At 36.3% G+C, this 23797-nt stretch overlaps 1 protein-coding gene and 1 long non-coding RNA gene across 11 annotated transcripts; one reads left to right on the plus strand and one right to left on the minus strand.

The window, feature by feature from the left end:
* Positions 1-189: 189 nt before the first annotated feature.
* On the minus strand, positions 190-8409 carry LOC114580760. The gene is made up of 2 exons (XR_003702322.1): positions 7851-8409; positions 190-372 (listed from the first exon to the last, which is right to left on the minus strand). It is a non-coding gene; the product is annotated as an uncharacterized LOC114580760 (long non-coding RNA).
* LOC110105333 (receptor-like serine/threonine-protein kinase SD1-8) lies at positions 4773-14689 on the plus strand. 10 transcript variants are annotated; one of them, XM_028699314.1, is made up of 7 exons: positions 4773-6386; positions 6507-6629; positions 6764-6900; positions 7175-7388; positions 13490-13730; positions 13813-13954; positions 14046-14689. In XM_028699314.1, exons 1-7 carry the CDS (start codon positions 5129-5131, stop codon positions 14352-14354), a joined length of 2424 nt encoding a protein of 807 aa, XP_028555147.1. In that variant the 5' UTR covers positions 4773-5128; the 3' UTR covers positions 14355-14689. The 10 variants fall into 10 exon arrangements, 7 of the variants coding, with proteins under 7 accessions (XP_028555147.1, XP_028555145.1, XP_028555148.1 ...); XM_028699312.1 differs by having other exon boundaries at positions 5022-6386; positions 13813-13963; XR_003702319.1 differs by having other exon boundaries at positions 5029-6386; positions 13844-13954; positions 14046-14127.
* Positions 14690-23797: the final 9108 nt, after the last annotated feature.

A 23797-nucleotide genomic window follows, 5' to 3' on the forward strand; every position in this document is an offset into this window, starting at 1 on the left:
TTTTTTTCTCAAATTATAAAAATGGCAACAATTAGAGTTTTAAAAATGACAACAATTAGAAAAGACATAAAAGGAGTTTTTGTGATGCCTAAAATCTAAATTGAAAAAATTATTCTTTTATCTTTTAATATAAAACAACAATAACTAATTAATTTCTTTTATTAATATAAATACCAGTGGAAATAAAACTATCGATCAAAACATCAATATACATATATGTATTCATTTCCCCAAAAATCATGTTCACTATTCAGGATCTATATAATCATATCACAAATACTCTGTCATGAGTACAAATGTATAGTTAAAATAATAAGAACCTGAACTTGAAGGATCCTGGTCAATATCTCATTCATGCTCCCTTACCTTGATCTGAAATGATTTAATAATATATAATGAGCTCAAGAGTCTAGCAAATAATCAAATTTTATAACTGAATGAACAATATGAATGTTAATAGTCAAATCATAGTAGTAACATTCTTATGATCATGAATCAATGCGAAAATGGTAAAACATACTTGCAACAATATTAAAGTTTATAACCAGTAAAGTAATATGGAACGGAAGCCAGTAAAGTGGTACAATATAAAAAACTAATATGGATGTCACATCACTAACGAAGACCTCCTATCAATACTATTAATCAGTAAAGAAGCCATATAAAATAGTAAAATCAAAACATCAGTAAGAACTATCGAAATCATCTATGTATATAATGTGCTTAATTTCAGTAATCAAAACAGAGAATTAATAACAGTAACAGTAAATCAATAATAGTATAGATGTTCGTATGGATATCAGTAAAAATAGTGATAGTAGCAATAAATAATATAGTAATAATATATTTGTGTAATAATAATAAATATGTATAGTAATGAGAATAATGTCTGAATAACATAAATTTTAGTTGTCATACTAAACAAGTAAAAAGTCATGACTTAATCTATATTTCTTTAGTATCATATCAAAATCAGTAAATTGAGTTGTTACTCTTTGTTCGTCGGCATAGTAATTGACTCCTTATAACTCTCAGTCAATTTCATGTGAATCAGTAGAGAATATATAACGTCAAACTATGGTATTTGAAGGAAAGTTCGTCGGCCCACCATCATGTATAGATCAATCAATCTCCAGCCAACGTCAATGAATAATCAGTCTTTACTTATTTTTTTCCACACATAAATTATTATCATAGTATTATAACAAAAACAATGATCAAATATTTCTCAATCATATGCCCACAATCATTTTCAATGCATAGTAGTAAATAAAATGTAATTGACTTAATTCAGAAAGTGTCAAAATGCCTTAATGGTAGGCAACAAAACACCCTACTGAGCATAAATTCTCATTTTAAAAAATAAAATAAATTATTAATGAACGTATATAACAATATTATAAAGCTTTAATTAAATTAAATCATTATGTTTAGATGTCAAAATAAATATTTGAATTGATAAAAATTATTGCTTTTCAAAATCACCAATTAAAAATCTGAAATAGATATTCAAAATCATCATAATATCAATCTCTATAAAATATAAAAAGTTACACATTAAAAGTTTTACGAATACAAAAGTATCCTCATTTTTTAGAATGGAAATACAAATTTCATATAAAAATTTTCAAAACATCAAATTATTGAAATAAAAAATAGGATAATAATTTTTACAATGAGATGAGTAAATTGCCTATCAGAGTAGACTAACGAAAATCACTCTACGGCTTGCAAAACCAAGGTTTCATTTTCTCTCTTCTCACTTTCTCTCAAAATTTCATTTTTGGTTCTTGGTCAAATCAAATGTTCATTTAAGGAATTCTATAGTGGATTTATATATTATAATAAAATAATAATATAATTATATAATGTATTCAATTTTTAGCATAAAATTCATACATTTTTTTTTGGGCCTAGGGTTTCAAAAATTATAGAAAAAAATATCTACAAAATAGCTTATTTTATTTAAAAAAATTTTGTTGAATCGATTTATAAAAGAAACTCTTGACAGTCCCAAAACCCACCACTTATACCAATAAGTGTTAATCTCTTAAGGATTCAAACCAATGCCCAAAAATTATGTAAAAATTAATTTAATTAAAGCACTATATTGTTTATACGTTGACAATATGGTTTGTAATTTAGACTTATAATTATTTCTAAAAAAAATTATTTAATTGGGTCAAAATTTGAGTTATTATAGTTTTTTCTTACTAATTTAGGATAGAGACTAGGGAATGTGTTAATGGAAGAGACTCGCAATGAACTAGTCCCACTGTAGGCAATCCACACCATTAGGGTGGTTCCCATCCACCATTGAGGAGCTAGTGAGGAGGCTTTACGTAAGCCTCAAAATGACTCAGGTCAAGAGAGGTAAACTCCAATGAGTTTATTGATGAAACCTATTGCTAAGGTGCCTCCAATCATCTTCATTGAAGTCAATCAACCTACAAATGCTAATTGATATAACAAAGCACTAATCGTTACAATACTTATTACAAATTGCCCGATCAACAATATCGCCACATGCATCAGGTTTTTAGCGAATATCATGTTCAAGAATGTATATAAGAGAATGAACTTTAGAGATTATCGCCTGATGCCAATCTCAGATCCTCTCTTCGACTTTATGGGGGGAATAAATAGAAAGAGGGGGTAATCACCTTGTCGATTATATGGATAAAAGAAGAAAGCTAGTTCATCGCCATAGCCAACTTTATCATAATTGGCACATTAATAATGTACAATGAAATCTTTGGCCAACCACTACTGAAGACTTTTTGAGCAATCGTCAATTTATCATGAAGTTCCTAACAAATGGTCAAGTAGTGATAGTAAGGGGATAGTTGGTATAATGTAGGGCTTTCTACCTCAAAGCAATGGGAGATGTCCATGAAGAAATCCTTCAACTTGATGTGAAAAGATAGCCCACGATAGAATCTACTAAACTAATTGAAGAAGTGTCGATCTTTAAAGAAAATACAAATTGAACCTTTAGAATTAGTACCATCTTTGGTGAGCAACAAAAGCTGACTTGATCATAACTTTCAAGGATAATGTAGCTGTATTCACATGGTCGTCCAATAAAATACCAAGTTTTGCTATTAATGTCATTTATCATAGGTTGAATATTGATGAGAAAGCGAGGCCAATAAAGTAAAAATTTTGTGCACTAGGGACTATCATGGGTTGATGCTTTGGTTGACTCTGCTGTCAGCTACCCTATGATGAGCTTCTTAGACGTCTTCTATGGATATCATCAAATCAAAATAAACTCAATCAACTACGAGAAGATGATGTTAATCATAGGTAATGGACTACATTACAAAATGCAATGCCCATTAGTTTGGAATTGTAGGTGCCACATACCAAAGGATGATAGATTATATTTTTCGAGATTAGAAGGGGTTGAATGTCAACGTCTGTGTTGATGATCTCTTCATAAAATGCAAACTCTAGAATAAAACATTTAAGATCTCAAATAGTTTTTTTTACTATTAAAAGTACAACACAAAGCAACCCTCTGAAGTGCGCCTTTAGAGCTGGATTGAGAAATTTCAGTCTTTCTTCTTACTTTAACGTATCAAAATGAATTAAAAAAACTCAAAGAAATTCTCAAATCAAAATCACCCAAAAACACAAAGGAACTATAGAGGTTGACATAGTGAGTTATTGTTCTAAGTTAGTTTATCTCAAAGTCAAGCAACAAGTGCTCATCATTCTTCGAAGTTAAGAGAAGTGCCAAGCACTTTTCTTAGAATGGAGAATGTGAACTCGTCTTTCAATAATTAAAGTTGCTCCTGTACATTATCTCTTATGAAGACAGTGGCTAGGGGAGGACTTAACTCTTATGCCTCGGGGTCATCAAGAAGATAGTGAGCTTGGTCCTCGTTTATGAAGACGAGAAGAAGCAGTAGGTAGTTCGATTATAAATTTATTGAAATCAGGGTTTGGATGATTTTGAATTTAATTTTGAAAGTCTACAATTCAAATATGCTCCAAAATCTGTGCTCGATCAAAATGAGTTTTTATGATTTAAAATTTTTATTTTTTTTAATGAAGTTAATGAATAGTGAATTTCAAGAGTAAAATTTGAGTATCAAAATTCAAGTAAAACTTTGATAATAACTTGAGTAAATAATTGACTCATAAAAAAATAATTAATGCCAAACATTTAGTATAATCCATGAATAAGAAAAATATCGAACATTGACAAAGATGAATATCCAATATCAAATATCATCATTGAAAAGAACCATGCCACATACCGAATAAGTAAATTATTTAGGAGGGTGTAATAGGAGAATGGTGTTGGCTTGCTTAGGAGGAGAGGATGGCTTTGTTAAGGGTAGTAGGGTGAAGCCGCCGGACACGGAGAACACGACGGTGGCCACCGGTTTGAGAATGGAGGATTGTGTTGCTTTTTGTTTGGGGGAATGCTCGTGCGTGGCTTATGTTGTGCATGATAGGAATTGTTTGTGGTGGATTGTTTAGCTAATAGACATTAAGGAGTTTGCTTCATGGACTCAAAGAGATGCAGATCTCTATCTCCGGCTACCTTTTGCTGATTTGAGTATGCTCTTTAAGCTGTAATTAAATACTACAGACGTATTAGCCATTTTAATAGGATGATCAGACCGAATGCTAATTAATCCAGCAAGTGGACAATTTTTTACCACTTCAACTTAAAAGGACTAATGTCATAATCCATGAAAAGAACTTTTCCCCACTGCTTTAATAGGCGTTTACTAGTCTTCCACTTTAATGGTAATCTGATGCGGTGCATTATACATTGAGTCATTGAGTGTGACAACCCTTAGCTGTCACATTATGCCAATTCAGAGCCACAATTTCTCAGCATTATGCCCTTCAATTATTTAAGTGAGATCATAAACTTGGTTCTGGTGTATTGCTTCTGGTTGCTCTGAGCTTCGTTTGGGACGACTTTCGTCCCAAAAAAAGCCTAATCTACAGGACTACCACGTCACAATGATACCGAGAATGGCTAATAAATTATAACAATAATAATAAAAACTTATTCCTCTCCTATTAATTGTATAACCAAGTATTCAACGCCTTTCATGAATCATTCCTTATCAGCCTACAATTCAAATTCGGAGGCAAGCCAATGATCCTCCTCCTCATCCTCCTCCTCTCCTCGACCCTCATCCTCCACTCCGCCCCCACCGACACCATCACTCCGTCCCAAACTCTCGCCGCAGAACAAACCATCATCTCCACCGGAGGCACTTTCGAACTAGGATTCTTCAACGCCACCACACCTTCTAGCTCTTTCTTAGGCATATGGTATCACAAAATTCCCATTCGCAAAATGGTCTGGGTAGCTAACCGCAAATCTCCGATCACCGCCCAAAATGCCACCTTTTCTCTAACTAGTGACGGCAATATTCTCATCACAGCCGGCGACGTCAACAACGGCGGCATCAGAACTGTTTGGTCTACGAACACCTCTGGCGTAAAAATTCCATCTTTGAAACTCCTCGATTCCGGCAACCTCGTGCTGACCGACGGTGGATCAAATGCCATTATTTGGGCGAGCTTTGACTACCCTTCCGACACTTTACTCCCCAATATGGAACTCGGATTAGACTTAAAACGTCACCTTGAAAAGCAGCTCATGTCCTGGAAATCTCCTAACGACCCCTCCCCGGGCTTGTACACCTTTGGCCTTCGCCAAACTGGTTCACCGGAGCTCATACTCAAGAACGGTTCAAACATCGAGTATCGAACCGGGCCATGGACTGGAGTTTCATGGAGCGGCATTCCCCAAATGAATTCGGATGTCCACTTCAACTTCATCTTCGTGGTTCAACCCGACAAAATTTTCTACACCGATACGGTTACGGATAATAAATCTGAAATGACTTTAACAACCCTCGATCCCAGCGGTGGTTTGCAACGGTTGATGTGGCTCGGCGGCCAGTGGAGGCAGTACTGGCGGCTACCGGAGGACAAATGTGACGGGTACGGCACGTGCGGGGCGTTCGGGATATGCAGCATGTATTACCCTGAAGGGGTTTGTAAGTGCTTACAGGGGTTTGAGCCGAGGACGGTAATTGACTGGACGTTGAGGGATTATTCAGGAGGGTGTAAGAGGGGAACGGCTTTGGCTTGCTCTGGAAGGGATGGCTTTGTTAAGGTGAGTGCGGTGAAGCCGCCGGACACGGAGAACGTGACGGTGGTCGCTGGCCTGGGAGTGGAGGACTGTGGTTCTTTGTGTTTGGGGAAATGTTCATGCGTAGCTTATGTTGTGCTTGGTGGGAATTGTTTGTGGTGGGTGGATCAGCTAGTGGACACCAAGAAGTTTCCTCAAGGAACTCAGGGAGGTGTGGATCTCTATCTCCGACTAGCTGCCGCTGATTTGGGTATGCTCTTTAAGGCTTTATTTAAATAGTACGGACTTATTAGCCATTGTTAATTAAATACACTTTCCAAAAAATATCCTATTTGCTACGCCGCCTTTGATGTGAGAATTTCTTATGTAGTTTCAGCAGAAAGTGCGTCAAGCAAGAGGAAGCATATAGTTGCAGTAGTCATCCCAGTGGGGCTAGCTTTTATCATATTCTCTTGCTGTGGGATATACACAATAAGAAAGAAAAGAAAGCAGGGTAAGCTATCTATCAACATGTACCTTCAAAATTTGTATTTTATTTACATCAAGTTTGCGATAAGCACAATGAATGTCATTTCGTTTTAAGTTTTATTTACTTTTGACTGTTTACAACTTGCTGGCCGGGTGTAGGACATGGATATGCCAAGGGGAGCATAAGAAAAGAGATGGAACTTCCCGTATTTGATATGTCTGCAATTGAGATTGCTACAAATAACTTTTCTGATGAAAATAAGCTTGGACAGGGTGGATTTGGCCCTGTTTATAAGGTAACTTTGCCACTCATCATTAAACCATTTAATCTACTAACAACATTTCGAATCAACATGAAATTTCGCTATGATAAAGAAACTTTGTCAATTTTAGTTCTCTCCCTCATTTCTACTCCCATCTCCATTCCATTTTCATGTTTGATATGAAATGCTTGTATCATTTAGCTATTGTTCATCCAATATCTAATATTCTATTCTATCCTCCATCTAGATGCAAAAGTTGGAAGATGTAAATATGCAATGTTTGAAGATGCTTGAATGTTGAAATTAGCAGGGTCATTTCGAAGATGGACAAGAGATTGCTGTCAAGAGATTATCTAGAAATTCAGTTCAAGGGTTGGACGAGTTCATGAATGAGGTTATGTTAATTGCAAAACTTCAGCACAGGAATCTAGTTCGTCTTCTTGGCTGCTGCATCCAAGGAGAGGAAAGGTTATTGATTTATGAGTACATGCCCAACAAAAGTTTGGATTCTTTCATATTCGGTTAGTGCCAAACACTACTTAAAATGTCATATTTTGTTTCTTTGATGAATTATAATCATATACATAGCGCTGAACAATTTAATTGAATGGACATGTTCATAGTAGTGAAATGATGTAGGTGCAAACCAGTTATGCTCCATGTAGGATCTACATAATTTATGTTCTGAATTTGTTGTTTGGATCAAAACCTTTATTACCATTAGAATATGTCACTTTATGATTTATTTGATGGGGCTACGAGGACATATATATAGTACTAAGTACTTGTTTTCATTGTGTTTATAAAAAATTTTGATTACTAACCTAGTTAATGGACATAAGTAAGGTTTTTAATTTGTTTATTTGCTAGCACAAAGACTATCAAATTATAGTATTTGTGCTTGTGCATTTTGTTGACCTGTGCAAAGAAACAAAAAAAAAAAAAAAAATCAAAAAATCAAAAATCAAAATCAAATCCCTTACCTGCCCTCTGTCATCCCCACGTCGTCGCAAGATCGAGCGTCGCTTCTTTGCACGACCCGTCTTTTCTCCCCACGACAAGCTCGCGTCGTCAAATGGCCACGAAAAAGGAGACCTTCGGCCTTCTTCACCCTCCCGAGCTCTTTTCCTCCTCTCCCGAGCCCGTTCTCTCTTCCTCTCCCTCTCTCGTTGATCGACTTCGTTTGCTCGACGACTTTCCCTTCCTGTCAGTCCGGAAGTTACGACATCAATCTGGATCGGAATCACGACCGGAGCCCTCTCACTTCTTCTCCGGCTCCCTCGAGGCTAGTCAACGTCGCTCCTTCGACGTCATTCCTTCCTGTCCGACCGAAAGTCACGACATTCTGGTCGCTAGCACGAACGGGAGCTCATCGTGTGAAGTTAACTTTCTCCCTATCACACGTGTCTTCGGCTCTTCGTAGCTGTGCGGTTTAGCTCCCTTCGACGGCTCTCCCCTCTCTCCGATCGGAGGCAACAACAGAGCTCGTCGTCCGTGAAGGTAAGTTGAACCCTTTCGTGCGCTTCCACAGCCAAACCCCGTTAATCCGCCGAACCGAGGGATTATCTTTGTTTTTATATAATTTTTATTTTATTAATTGTAATTATGTTAATTAAATATAATTAATTAAAATTATTATTTTTAGTTAATCATAATCTATAAGTTAATTATTATTAATTATTGTGATTAATTATATTTTATTAGAATTAATTAATATTAATTAAGTTATAATTAATTTAAAATTAATTATAACTTATTGTCTTAATTAATTTAATAATTTTAATTAATTATAATTAATGAAAAATGATTAATAAAAATAATTATTTAATTAATTATAATGAATGAAATACGCCTTCTCCCTCCTCGATCCACGAGCCAATAGTGGCCGACGACTCCTCCCCGCCGGTCTTCAAGGTATAAGTTTCTAAATTAAACCCCGCCCTCGACGCGCCGGTCGATCCCCTATACGCGCTCTTGTAGCATAGTGGGGGAGAATCTAGTGCGATAGGTGCGACGAGGCGGGTAAGCCCTATACGCGCTCTTGTAGCACGGTGGGGGAGAATCCAGTGTGATAGGTGCGACGAGGCGGGTAAGCCCTATACACGCTCTTATAGCGTGGTAGGGACAATCCTCGACCTCGACATCGACATCGCCGATGACTGCTATGCAAGGTATAATTTTTAAAACTCAGATTTCTCATTCTCGTCGTTTGCGGCGGACCGACAAACCCCCTATACGCGCTCTCATAGCACGGGGGGAGGAAACCCAGTGTGATGCCTGCAACGAGGCGGGTAATCACCTAAAATTTATATTCTCATTCTTGTCGTGTGCAACGGACCGCAAACCCCCTATACGCGCTCTCGTAGCACGGTGGGAGGAAACCCAGTGCGATGCCTAGACGAGGAGGGTAATCGCCTAAAATCTCATTTTCGGTGTTTGTTGCTGACCGGGGAACCACCTATATGCTCTCTCGTAGCACGGTAGGAGGGAGCCCGGTGCGACGCATACGACGAAGTGGGTAAACCCTATACACGCTCTTGTAGCTTGGTGGGGAGATCTACTTGTGCTCGCCTACGGATACTGTTGAAGGCCCCATACACGCTCTAGTAGCATGGTGGGATGAAAAATGTATGGCCCGGTGTCCCCAGATACCTACCATACATGCTCGAGTAGCGTGGTGGGATGGCCTAGTCTCTCGAATTTTCCCTTAAACAGAGGAGACGCCGGGAGGCTGCCAAAATTTCATGTAAAATATTACTACGCTCGGGACCTCATTTGAACTCAAAAAGAACAAAAGATGGACTTTAATGAACAATGAGTTATGGATCAGAACCTGAACTCAAATGATTAATAAAAGATCAAATCCAAATGAAATTGAATATGCAATGCACTTGCAAAGACCTCAGAAGACTTTGAACCCGGACAAAGAACTTGAACTCGCACTTAAACTCGTGTTATACAACATTAAGTGGGGGTTGTAGACTCGATGAACCCTAGTCTAGATGAAACCTAACTCGAACTCAAACTACAAGACCTCAATGCAAGTAAGCTACGATAATCTCTACAAATGCCTGTTGATTGAAGAAGGAAATACTATCAACTGATAGTAGAAGATCTGTCCTCACAAACAAATGCAATCAACAAACCCACCCAAGATTGGTGAAAGGGTAGATATGATGCTGAAATAATGGGTCTTCTGCAAACATTTTCAGGAGGTCGTAGTAGATTCAGCGGTCCCCTGCAAATGGATATTTGTGAATAACAACAGTATATTATAAGTACAATGAATCACTGTGGACACAAGTACGGATATCACCTACGACAGTGGTGATCAAGATCTTCAAGTACGTCGGGTACAAGGGCAACCCGGTGTATGAAAGAGGACCGTCCCCTGTAAACAAGTACAATTAGCAAAACCCACCTGAGATTGGTGACAGGTGGATATGATGCAGAAAACAATGGCTCTCCTACAAACACTTCTAAGAAGTCGTAATAGATACAATGAGTTCGCTGCAAATAAACATAAACCACTTGTGGATAACAACAGTGGATACATTATAGGTACAACGAACCACTGTGGACATAAGTACGGATATCACCCATGACAATGGTGATCAAGATATTCAATATGCCGAGTACGAGGGCAACTCGATGTACGGAGAAGGACAGCCTTGGTAGAATGGAAGGGAAGTTTGAACAAATTAGAACTAAACTTTCTGGTGTTCTAAAGTTTCTTCTTAGTCCTATACTTAAGAAGAAAATTATTTTGGTATCCACAAACACCGGAAGTAACAAGCCTACGACATTAAAGAGCTTTAAAGAAGTTCTTTTCAAAGCAGAAATCATTAATTTTAAAGCCTAAAAAGACTTCCCCGGTGAATGAGAAAAGGGGGAGTGAACATCAAGATGAAGAGATGCCTCATAACATCAAGACCTTTCGCCATCGGATCTGCAACACTCGTACTAGCGGACAGAAGGCATGTATAAGATCTCAAATGAAAAGTTGTGTGCACTCAAATGATGATTACCCGCACAACTAAAATATTTCAAAGTACCCCTGCACTTGCACTATAATTTGTATGCACATAGATACACTAAAGGGAAAAATGCAATCTCGACCCGCATGGTCCCTGCGAGCATGTTATTGGTACACATGTGACGTCTAGGGATGCTGCGCGGGTCAATAAGTGAATTCAAGTTCGAACCCGATCCTTCTATACGGATCAATAGAAGCTAACAGGGTTCGAACTCTCAAACAAATACGCAGTTGTAGCGACTGGTGTATTTATTTTAATACATTCATATTAGGCCGTCAAGGCCTACAATCAGGAGAATTCACCAAACAATGGCACGAAGCTTATGAGAAACCCGATCCTCGATCAACAGCTTGGTCGAGTTGACAAGGTTCAATCAACAAATTGAAGTGGCCCCAAACACCCCGATGATGGCCGTGTTGAATATAAATCTCGACCGGAGGGGTCCATTTGAAAAATATTTTTAAATGCTATCCTAAATACCCACAAAAATTCAAAAATCTCAAATACCAAGATATTTAAATTCGAAATAAATCCATCAATAACTTAAAGCAAAATGCATCCACCCTCCGCAATAGTTTGCCGGGGTGGACAAATTAAAATTTACTTCAGCTCACAAAAGAGCTAAATGCCTAGTCGAAAATATCACTAGGATCTATTCTCAAACAATCTCTTCAATAAGGACGTGGTACGTGTCCTCTAATCGGCAATTTTGCCGCCAAATGGCACTGCATGATAAACGGTTATGACCCAGGGCCCTCTGAACCGAGTGATTTTGCAGTCAAATGGCACCATGAAATACCGGTTATGGCTATAGTCAATATGCTCCTTAGTGGCATCAAATATTTGAGATATGAATCAATAGGATATAATCGATAGGGCACATAACCCTCTGTTAGCTAAGGTCGATTCAAATTTATCCCCTTAGATTAACACTCACCCTAAGTCTACAAGGTCCCCTTGGACGAAGCAACCAATGGCTGCCGACAAGGATCCTATTGTCAGGTTGGGTCGACTACCTCCTCTAACTAAGTAGACTAGGGACCATGATGGCCCGGGACGACGGAACCATGGGATCTTGATCGGATCCATCATCCATTCCCCCACCATCCGCTTTAAGTGCAAGATGGTGAAATTTTTATTTTAAATATCAAATCTTCAAATTCTTCAAATTCTCCAACTATTCCAAAAACCCATGCTGCTACTATATGCCAGATGCACATATCTTTACGTATCTGATTGACGACTAGCCTTAATAGGAAGTTCTCTCTCGTCATCGGGATTGGTAATTAAATATAGGGGCTTGTGCCTATAAGAAACCAGAACTCAGATCATAAAGTCCTCGCAAAATGAGGGCGAAATCTCTGAGTAGTGTCTTATCTACAAACACATCTGCTTTCCAAAATTTACCCCGGAACTTAGTCCGTTAAAACTCCCTCGCCGAATAAAACGCAAAAACAAACAAATGTGCAGCGGGGAGGCTGGGGCTGAATTTTCGGAGCCCACACATTTGCATTTACTAGCCCAAGTATCTAGTTGAAAAGATATGTGCATAAGGTTGTAAGACCTTTGTCCAGTAGCAAGTGGCTAAAAGTTGGCTAGTATTTACTTGAATATTTTCTGATAGATGAGAAACGAATGAACTGAAACATTTATTTCAATGTGTTGGATGGTTCATTGTGACCAAGCAATTTATAAAGCAGGCCTAAGAGGTTGAAATAATAATGCATTTCTTCTATGAATTGATAAATAAATGTTAATAAATGTTGTACTTGTCAGTAGATGTAGACATATTTTCAATCACAAAGTGGTTAAATAGTTTATGAGCATTTAAACATACTTGATTCCTTAAAGAAGGCCAACGAGTAAGAAGATATACCTTCTTTTCATTTCTAGATACTACTAAGATTCTTGCTGGAGGAAGAGGCTCTTCTTGAGCTTTCTTGCAAGAGAGAAGAAGAGAGGGGGAGGAGAGGTAGAGAGGGATAACAGGAATGATTAATTTGTCTTACAAGGGGAGTATTTTTACGTCAGCCTACACATCCTATTTATATTTTACATTGATAAGATGTCAATGCAGATCAACCTAACTTAAAACCGGACCAATTTACAACAAGTAACAATAAAAGAGAGAACTTATTTTTCAACTTACCTCGGGCTTCTTGACCTTAATTTAAGAAGTTTAGAATAAAGCAAGGGTTTTTTTTCCTTTTGTTCCGTTTTTTTTTTTTTTTTTTTTCTTACATAAATAACACTGGTCTTATTCAATCACTAGATTCCAACTATAATCTTATTTATTCATAGCTCTATTTGAAACTACGTGGACTTTATATATTCAAACTCCTTAGACCTTAGTCATCCACCTTCTATTAGTCTTTTTTTAAGGTTCTAATTTCCACGAGAAGAACTTTTTAGAAAATCAATCACGGTATTATGTAGTATCATAGCCATAAATATTATATGTTTATGTTGTGCAAATTGTGTGCCTTTTCTATATTTGAGAATTATGTTTTTGTCATATAAATTTTTATGGTTTTATCAACTATTTATTTTCCCTTTTAATGTTAAACTAAAATAAAATATTAAAGCAGACAAAGCAGTCAGCTCTCAGTTGGGTTGGCAAAAACGATTTGATATAATTCTTGGAATCGCACGAGGACTTCTCTATCTTCATCAAGATTCTAGATTAAAAATTATTCACAGAGATCTCAAGGTTAGCAATATTCTTCTCGATAAGGAGTTGAATCCCAAAATTTCAGATTTTGGCATGGCAAGGATTGTGGGAGGAGATCAAATGCAAGAAAGCACACAGAAAGTGGTTGGTACATTGTAAGTTTTCTATCATTCTCTATTTCACTAGCTATAATGTGAACCTGCAGCATATCTTATAGCTCACACATTTATATGACAGTGGATACATGTCGCCTGAGTATGCAATGCAGGGCATATTTTCAGTAAAATCTGATGTCTTTAGCTTTGGAGTTATTGTACTTGAAGTCCTTACTGGTAAGAAGAATAGAGTGTTTGATCCAAATGAAAGTCATGTGAGCCTGGTAGGTCATGTAAGTATTATTATAGAAGGGAAATCAATTTACATGTTAACTTTTGTTTTACACCATTACAAATTTAAGAATGCTTATGCAGGCCTGGACACTATGGTTAGAAAATAAATCCCTGGAGTTGATTGAAGATGCGCTGAAGTATGACTACCATGAGCAAGAAGTTCTGCGATGTATGCAGGTCGGCCTCCTTTGTGTGCAAGAAGGGAGTGAAGATAGGCCTACAATGGCTTCAGTGATTTTGATGTTGGGCAGTGAAGCCATGACACTGCCTCAACCTAAGAGGCCTGGCTTTTATCTCAAAGATGATTCTAAAGTACCAAATTTCTTAACACCGGATCATGTCGGTTGTACTAGAAATGATATCACTCTTACAATGATCCATGGTAGATAGAGAAGTTGAACCAGAACCTATTAATGGCCAGGGTGGTATAAATGATAGTGATAATGTGGCTGACACCTAACTAATTAATAAAGATTTTGTCGATGTATGGGCTATTTTTGCATAGCCGTTATATATTTCAAGAATATGATAGGCAGGAAATTGTGTGCTACTTCTCAAAAGTCTTCTTCGTCACTCAATAGTGCGACTACTTGATGTGTTTGTTATTAGTTTTGCTTTTATGGCTTATAGGCAACATAAGTGCTACAGTTGCTTTATATTGCTCTTTGGTCTTTGATATGTGTAGGTATCTTAATAAAGTTGAGTTTGATTTGGTTTGTAGTCAACCCCCTATTGTAGATCAAAAAATATTTCTCATGCAGATCGAAAAATACTTTTCTTTTTATTTGGTTTGGCTTGGAGTAAACTCCCTGTTGTACATCAAATACTATAGCTAATAAAGCTCTAATGAAGTTATTGGCTTGGGATATATTGATAGCCAGATAGTCGATTAATAATTTTCCTTGGGAATCAGCCCTTCCTCGAATAGTCGTCAGGATTGACTCCATAAATAGGAGTGGCTAGGGCCAACCATTAGGCTTTACTCGCCTATCAAGATGTTTATTTTTTTGTCATAGTCGCTTTCTTAAGATGAGATCTCTAGTAGGCTAGCAGGTATGAGGCTAAGTAGATATTTGCTTGATACTTTTTGAATTAGCTTGAGCCAGGTCGACTTAATTTGAACGAAATTTTTTGGATATTTGTTTTTTAAAAAAATGTTTGATTTTTTTTTCTTTTTTTCGCGCCAAAAGCTAATTTTTAGTCTAATTTTATCAATTATCTTAATTTTGTTTTCATATAAATATTTAAAATTCTAATTCGAAATGAGTGGAAAATAAATATCATTTTTAAATATATATTTTTTATTGGTATATGCAGCTAAATTTAATAGTCTATCATGGTCTTCCAAGTTTGTTAAACCCAGTGCTAGCCACTCAAGTCTTGGGAGTCAAGTTTATCCAATTAATTGGATTAAGTCAATCTATTTGAGCTAAGGAAACTTAGTAAATCTATTCATGCATCTTAATTGGCTAGCTTGACCAGCTAAGCTTCCCTAGGATCAATCCTAATTTGTTGTGTTCAAACCAACGGATAGATCACCGACAAGCATATTAGCGAAGTGCTTAAATAGAGAAAACAGTGACCATGAAGACGAGAATGTAAAGAATTTCACTCATATATTTACTGGAGCAGAAACTAATTTATATGAATAGATGTGAGTAGAATGGAGAAAAGACTAAATAGTTACATAAAGTGAAGATGTGCTGCTGAGCAAAGAAGGTGGCTGCAGAGTCAGAAGAAGGCCAGGTGTGAATTGTTAGTTGGAGAGTGGAGCTAAAGTAGCCAAAATATTTTTGTCATCGTCCCTCAAGTTGATGGGCAGAATGACCATTAACTTGCTATGAAGAATATGTAGTATGGTTGAGGGGAGTGACTTTGTAAAGATATTTGCAACTTGATCTAATGTAAATATGTGATGAACAACAAGATGCTTAACTTGAATGCAATCACGAACGAAGTGATGATCAATCTCGATGCGCTTGGTGCGTGCATGGAAGATCGGATTGGAGGCTATGGACAGCTGAAACATTATCACAGAAGATGGGAGTTGTATTGAGGGGAATGTGAAAATCCTAGCAGAGGCAGCAAATCCAAATCAAATTAGCTACAACTACGGCAAGAGAGTGGTACTCAGCTTCCATTGACGATCTCTCAATTGTGAACTCACTATAAGGCTTAAGCAGTGAGGTAGGAGGATAACGTTGCAAACCATAAGCGAGGGGCATGTTTTGAACCATAAATAGCTTTGCGTGGAAGTCAAACATGATGTGGCATTGAGAGTCTTGAAATCCTTGAGGTTGGGTCATGTAGATAGTTTTGTCAAGTTTGCCATGAAGAAAGGCGTTGATGACATCGAGTTAAAGTATTGGCCAATTGTTATGGAGAGCAACTGTGAGAAAGAGCCGAATTGTATGGAATTTAACTACGGGGCTGAAGGTTTCATGGCAGTCGACACCATATTTCTGCTTGCAGCCTTGTGCAATAAGAAGGGCAATGGAGCCATCGACGAGGCGTTTTATTTTGTAAATCCATTTGGAACTGATGATTTGTTGGTTGGATGGAGGAGGCACAAGGGACCTGGTGCCTTGGCTCGAAGGGCATGGAATTCGGCAAGCATGGCTTTACGCCATTCTGGTAGTTTGTTGGCAGTGGTAAAGTAGGTAGGAGTGGATTGAATAGTGTGATGAAGATCAAGAATGATGTGTGGTTTAAGAGATCCTGTGTGAAGTCTAGTAACCATGGGGTGATGAGGTTGTATGATAGGTGGAGGAGGAGGGATTGGAGAGAAATTGTTGGAGGATGTTGGAGACAGGCTAGGAGAAATGGAGAATGTAGAAGAGGCGAATGAATTATTGGAGGATTTAGTGGGATTGTTAGAGTTTTGTTGTAGAGAAGAATGGGTAGTAGAGGGTGTTATGGGGATAGGGAGATTGGTAATGGGAGGGAAAAGTGGTGCAACAGCTGAGATTGGAGGGGTGACTTCTTCAGTGGTGGGAGTGGAGATGGAAGAAAAGGTTGATTCATCGAAGGTAACGAAACAAGAGACATGTATTTCGCTAGAGATGGGGTTATATCATTTGTAACCTTTTTGTTGAAGAGTGTAGCCGAGGAAAATACAAGGAGTAGATCTCAATGCTAATTTGTGAAGAGCATAAGGTCAAAGCCAAGGGAAACATCGGCAGCCAAACGTGCGAAGCTAGTTGTATAAATGTGGAATTGTAGAGAAGCTCGTAGGGAGATTTAGAGGAGGTGGTTGATGAGGAAAGTTGGGGTATGTGAGGATTCGATCCAGAACTGTGGTGGGAGATGGGCAAAGATGAACAGTGTTCGAGCCGTATCTAAGATGTGGCGATGTTTTCATTCAGTAGTTCAATTTTTCTGGGAAGTGTGAGGGCAAGTATACTGATGAGTTATGCCATTGTAAGTTAGGAAGGAGTGTAAGACATTGTTAAGGAATTTGCCTCCGCTGTTAGTTCTAATGGTTTGAATGGGTAAATTTAAGTATTTTTCAAAAAGATTCTTAAACTGAATAATGGTTTGAGGGAAATCAGATTTTTATTTGAGAGCATAGAGCCAAGAGTTGTGTGTGTAATCATCTACTAATAGTCAGTAATAATAAAAACCATCATAATATAAAACAGGGGAACACACCCAAACATTGGCATGGATTAATTTTAATGGAGACTGAGATACATATTGAGAACGAGAGAAAGAAAGCATATGAGTTTCAGCTAATTCGTAGGAATTACATAAAGGATGAGAGGAGGGATACATAAAGTAGGAAATGACTTAGATAAAATAGCAAGAACGTTTGAATTTGGATGACCCAAACGTCGATACCATGTGTGAGCTGGGGAGGGAGCGTCCATTATAGCTGCAGCGACGAGAATGGTAGGTGTAGATGGGTAGACCGAAACCGAATAGAGGTCATTATGGCATGCACGAACCTTTGAGAAGTGTTCAATTGGTCGTCCGATTCCTAACATGAAAATCAGAATTGTCAAATTAATATAATGGAGTAGTGGTTATCATTGATAAGTTTAGAGATAGAAAGGAGTCAGTGGGAGAGCTTAGGAACATGAAGTAATGGAGTAAGAGAAAGCTTACGGGTAGGTGTGGGTAGAAAACTGTTACTATAGTGTTGTATAGGTAGAGGAGCTTTGTTGCCAACAAACACTTAATCCTTGCCAGAATATGGCGTAGGTTTATGACATAAGATAGTATAAATCGTCCAAGCTAATTGGATGTAGAGAGGTTCTAATTGTTGTTTTAAATAGCTAATAAGAGGGGGGAAATCCATTTAAGATATAAAGGAGGATGTCTTCATTGTCGACGGGACTGTCGGCAACATTTATGTCGTCCACCAAGGTCCTAACGTAAGTAAGATAATCAGTCATAGATTTGTTTATGCATGGATAATGAATGGAGCTCATTATTCAATAGAATAACATGAGAACGATTGGTAGAGAAGAAACAGTGTTTGAGAGTTTTCCAAATCGACGCAGAGGTGTCAAGATTTAGAATATAGGTTCTCCCCTATATTCTAATATAAATTTAAATTGTGGATAAGAGAGCCACTGAGAGAATTTGATCCACAAGAGTCCAAGAAGAAAATTGAGGATTAAGCGTGAGTTGGCCGGTGGCAATAAGTAGATGTTTGGGTGGGCAAGGTTGGCTACCATCAAGGTAGTCGGAGAAGTTGTTCGTTGCGAAGAGCTTTTGAATTGCATAATGCCATGTGGGGTAATTGTTGGGGAGGAGTTGAACATTAATAATGTTATTGATATTAGAGAGAAGAAATTTGAGGGTAGTAGGGATTAAGACATCGGTGGAAGCCGGCATGTTAGATGTTAGTATCGAAGGTGTGGATGGAGCGAACGCCACAATGAATCTCAAATAATAAGTTATGTTCAAATGTAGTTATGATATTTAGATAAGCGCATATGAAATTTTTGCTTGAATATAGCTGCATTTTTATAAATTATATATAAACATTACAACATACTAAAAAGAACATCCCAATTAAGAGCCCACATGGGGTGAAGGAATCATGCGGGTATGATTGTCTAAAATTTAATATAATATTATATGAAATTTTAAATTTCCTAGAAAAAAAAAAAAGAATATCCCAATGAAATGCGACAATTTTAATTTGTAGTTTATATGGCTAAAAGCTACATGCATTCATTAATCAAATCTATGTTATCTCCTAACAAGCATTGCCAATGCTACCTCATTTATAGAATCAGAGTTTTGCTAAATTAAACTTGAATGGCTCACTTCAAATGAATGCATCCTTACAACAAAATCAGGACACTTAGGTTTCGTTAGGACGACTTTTTTATTACTTTTTAAAATAGAGTTTTAGTAGAAATTCTGTTTTTAGAAGCAATAAAAAATCACTCTGAACAAATCCTTAGGCTCTAGTAATACATCTTTATCACTGATTAACATTAGAATAATAGAAGGCATCAATGGTATGTCATTAGGGTGTTCCTGAACGCACAAAAGCCCAACTTTTATGCATCTTAATACTTCAGCAATAAAGAAGGATTTGCTTATTGATTCATCAACTAATTCTAAAACCTTTCCTTTATTCCATAAGCGCCATGCCTGTGTTAGAGAATATATATTTTTATATAAATGTTGTTTCAAATTAATTTATGTAAAGAATAAAATATAATAGAACTTACCATTTCTACCAGATGATTATTGGATTGAGAAGTAGAAGAACCTCTATTCCTTTGACTGGTTATAAGCTCAAGAACTATAACACCAAAACTAAATACATCATATTTAGCAGAAAAGATGTCTTCTATCACATACTCTGGAGACATGTAGTTGCTGCATGAAATGATTTTGTTTGCATAATTAATATATATCCAAGCTATATGAAAATAATATCTCAAGGATCCATTATTATATATACATCATAAGCAAATAGCTCTTTTTCGGTCTCATATTTTGCCTGATCTTCTTCAAATATTCTTGCTTAGCCAAAACCGGAGATCTTAGGCTCCATCACTGGGTTAAGAAGAATGTTACAAGCTTTCAAATATCTATGAATAACTCGAATTGTTGAATCTTGATGAAGATAGAAGAATCCTCAAGCTATTCCAACTATTATGTTATAATGCTCTTTCCAATTTAGCAACATCATATTTTCCTTATTTGCTCATGGAGTAGTACTTAAGTGTAAGTTTGCCAATAGATTAAAATATTTGCAAAATATGTCTAACCTGTATTTTGTGAGGCCTAATGCAAGCTTTTTTTTTTTAATCAAATTGACCCCAAATAAAAAAAAAATTGGAAAAAATTAATTAGAAGCAATATTTAGGGCCCAATTTTTTGCAAATTATTGGATAAAAACTAATCAGAAGTAATATTTAGAATCTTACCAAATAGAAAAGTATCCAAGCTCTTTTTTGGCATGTACTCATTCCAAAAAAAAAAAAATGCTAATACAGATAGATTTGAACAAGATGAAATTTATATATTGAGCATGTTATCACATCCTTCACGCAAGTTATTTGATAAAGGGGCCTACGCCCCTGCATAAGAATGCCCTCACCTCATGTGGACCTATTTTTTGGTTTCTTCCTATTCCACAAAAGAAATACCTTAGAAGAAGAGAAGCATGACTTAAATCATACAAGTGAAAACAGGTTTAATTCTAAGTTTTGCTTGAATGAATTAGTGAAGAGAACAAGTGAATATAAGAAACCAATTCAATTTTAAAATGGATAGTTCATATCTTTATAATTTTGATTGTGAGAAAGATGCAAATTCAACTATTCCTTGCTCTGCTGATGATTTGGCTTTGTTGAAGGATTTTCTTAAAGATATTAGGATCCTCCTATATGATCAAGATAGAGAATCTGCAGCTGATACTAAAATAAAACTTGAAGCCATGGACTACAAGGTATATTCATATTGCAAAGAAGAAGATGCAGTAGAAGTTGTTTTAAAGAAGACTGAGAACTACCATATTATAATTGTGGAGGCTATTACTCTCAATGGTTATGACAACTTTAAATTCCTTGAAATGGTTAAGGGCATTCCAACTAAAGTTATTTTGGAATTTCATTGTTTGAACAATATGATTAATTAGTGTATAGTGCTCAGTGCTTGCATCATCAGATTCGCAACATAGATACAAGAGGATAGAAGGTGTAGTTTTTAAACTTTAAAATTGAAGCATTACACACTCCACTGGATCTGCAACACATGTATGAGTGTATTAGAGCATACTGATATGTAATTATATTATATATGTTATTATTTCTATATTGCAACGTGGTTGTAAATCACTGGTTCTGTATTGGTAACGTCTTGGTACACGTCTATATATATATATAGACCTGTATGTATTCCGTATGAAGTGAGTTAATAAGATTATTTTTCTTTCACTATTCTTTCATGTCTCTCTCGGCTTTCTCCTTCTGGTCTTGTTCTTGCTCAAGAACAAGACATCGGTTCATCCCTGATTCTTCAGAGTGTACGGAAAACTTTTTTTGAATTTCAAATCAAATCTTGCAAACTTTCTATTGGGGTGATTTACGGATTATGAGAGAGAGTAAAGCACCACGATGAAACACAAACAATAAAGTAAAAGCAGCGGAAAATGAAAGCCACCATAATTTAGCGTGAAAAAATTCAAATTAGGGAAAAAATCACTGAGTCATATCATACCAAGAAATCCACTATGAAAATTATAAGAAATAAGTACATATCTCTATTCTCTCTCAGTCTCTCCTTGCTTCTCTACTCACATGCACCGTTCACAATATCAAAACCCTAAGAAAATATAGGAGAAAAGCTGGTAATAGAATGACTCATTCAAATATACCCGAGCCATAGATGTCTCTCAATTATAGCAAGAGCCACGTATCCATGGTCGTTTTTCATGATCGATGTCACTTGGCCACCGCCGATATTCTCAATCAAGCTACAAGACATGCACGCACCTTCAAGGACATAGCTACGATTTCCTATGTTCTAGCAATTCTCAGCCCACGATCACGTAAAATGATTTTTCTTTGGGAAATTTACATGCATACCATCTTATTTTATGCTATTTACATATCTAACACTCAAAACATTAATATTACATGTCTACCACCCATATACAATTTTAATATCAAATATACCACTCATATAATTCATTTATATCATTCATACAATCTTATAAACTTTAATATTTCATTCCATGCACTCAAATTTATTCTATGGGTGGTAGTCATGTAATATTAATGTTTTAAGTGTTAGATATGTAAATAGCATAAAATAAAGTGGTATGTATGTAAAACCCCCTTTTTCTTTTTGCTAATGGATTTACCATCATGACCAGAGGATTCGCCTTCTCAAAAATGTAATATAGCCAGAATACAAATGACTTATCCAAATACTTGCCTATATGTTGTTTATTATAATAATTTTTTTATTTTCTAAGATAAAGTAGTTCATGTAGCCTTTCAAATCCTACGAATAAAAGGTGTAAAGGAATATTTTGGATATTTGTTGATACTTTTAAATTCATTGACATTTCTAGTTCTCTCTAGATTTTGCATTGCCTATTTATAACATACAGAGAACCCTGCTATCAATACTGACTCAAATCAGCTTGGGCTTCTCAGCTTTCACCTAGAGATCGCCTTCGAGGATTCTCTACGAATAAATTCAAATTCAACACAGATCATTCTTCCTATAAGCTTTTCCACTAACCTCAAACAAACAGCCGGCATATACATACAAAAGAACAAGCCTAAAGTTTAATAAATCACAAAAAAAAAATTCAATGTGTATGAAAAAAGAATAATATGTATCAGAACTATGCCTATGCTAAGACAATATATAAGCTTGACGTTGTGTGACAATAAGAATAATCTTGGAAGGACTGATGCTCCTAATTTTGAGATCGGGTAAGTGGCCAGATGATCGACGGAAGCTTTTCCTCCCCTCTCACCCCGCCATCGAATCCCCTAACGTCCCAAAAAAAATCTCCTAATTTTATGTGAGTTCGATTAAAATCATATTAAAACAAGCAAATTACATTATCAGGTACACATAAAATAACTATGGGTAGGCATAACTGTCAACAAGCATTTCTCACTTTTACTACAAAATTTCTCGTAAAGGGCAATGATGAGAGGTGATGCAAAGTATTTTAGCTTAAAATGCTCCTTAGGTTATTTTATTTAATTTGTTACAAGTTTTCTAGAATCTTCTTGGATTCTCTAGGTTTTCGCTAATTAAATATTATATATGGTATGTATAAGAGGAATGGAACACATTGATGAATATTATATGAATTGAAGCCTCTGAGTTTGATTTGTTATCTTGTTCTTGGAAATACTTCAAGCATCATCTTCTTCTAACGATCCAATGATCTACTCCCAACATCAAGAGGCCAGTATTAAATTATGGATACAACATATGATACTAAATTCAATGGGAAGATCATACGGTTGAGATTTTGTTTAGATGATTTTTTATTATTTTTTAAACTAAATTTATACTAAAAAATTTTAATTTTTATATTAAAAAATTGTTTTTAAAAATAATGATCGTGAATTCTATCGTTATAAATGAAATTATGTAGTGAAATCCATACGACCGAATGACCGATTACATTGAAGTATTGATCTTTTAATTACATAAAAATTTTCAATTTTATCTAATCTTCTAACAATTTTCCTTCAGTTTTATTCAACAGACCCTCCAAGACGTCAACAAGGTAATGCCTCTAGATTAAGGTACACCACAAACTTTTTTCCAATATTTGAAGGAACAGAAGTCAGGTATTTATCGAACACAATTAATGCTGCCGTGGA

Source organism: Dendrobium catenatum, unplaced genomic scaffold (genome assembly GCF_001605985.2).
Source record: "Dendrobium catenatum unplaced genomic scaffold, ASM160598v2 fragScaff_scaffold_1242, whole genome shotgun sequence".
In the NCBI taxonomy this organism is placed as follows: domain Eukaryota; kingdom Viridiplantae; phylum Streptophyta; class Magnoliopsida; order Asparagales; family Orchidaceae; genus Dendrobium; species Dendrobium catenatum.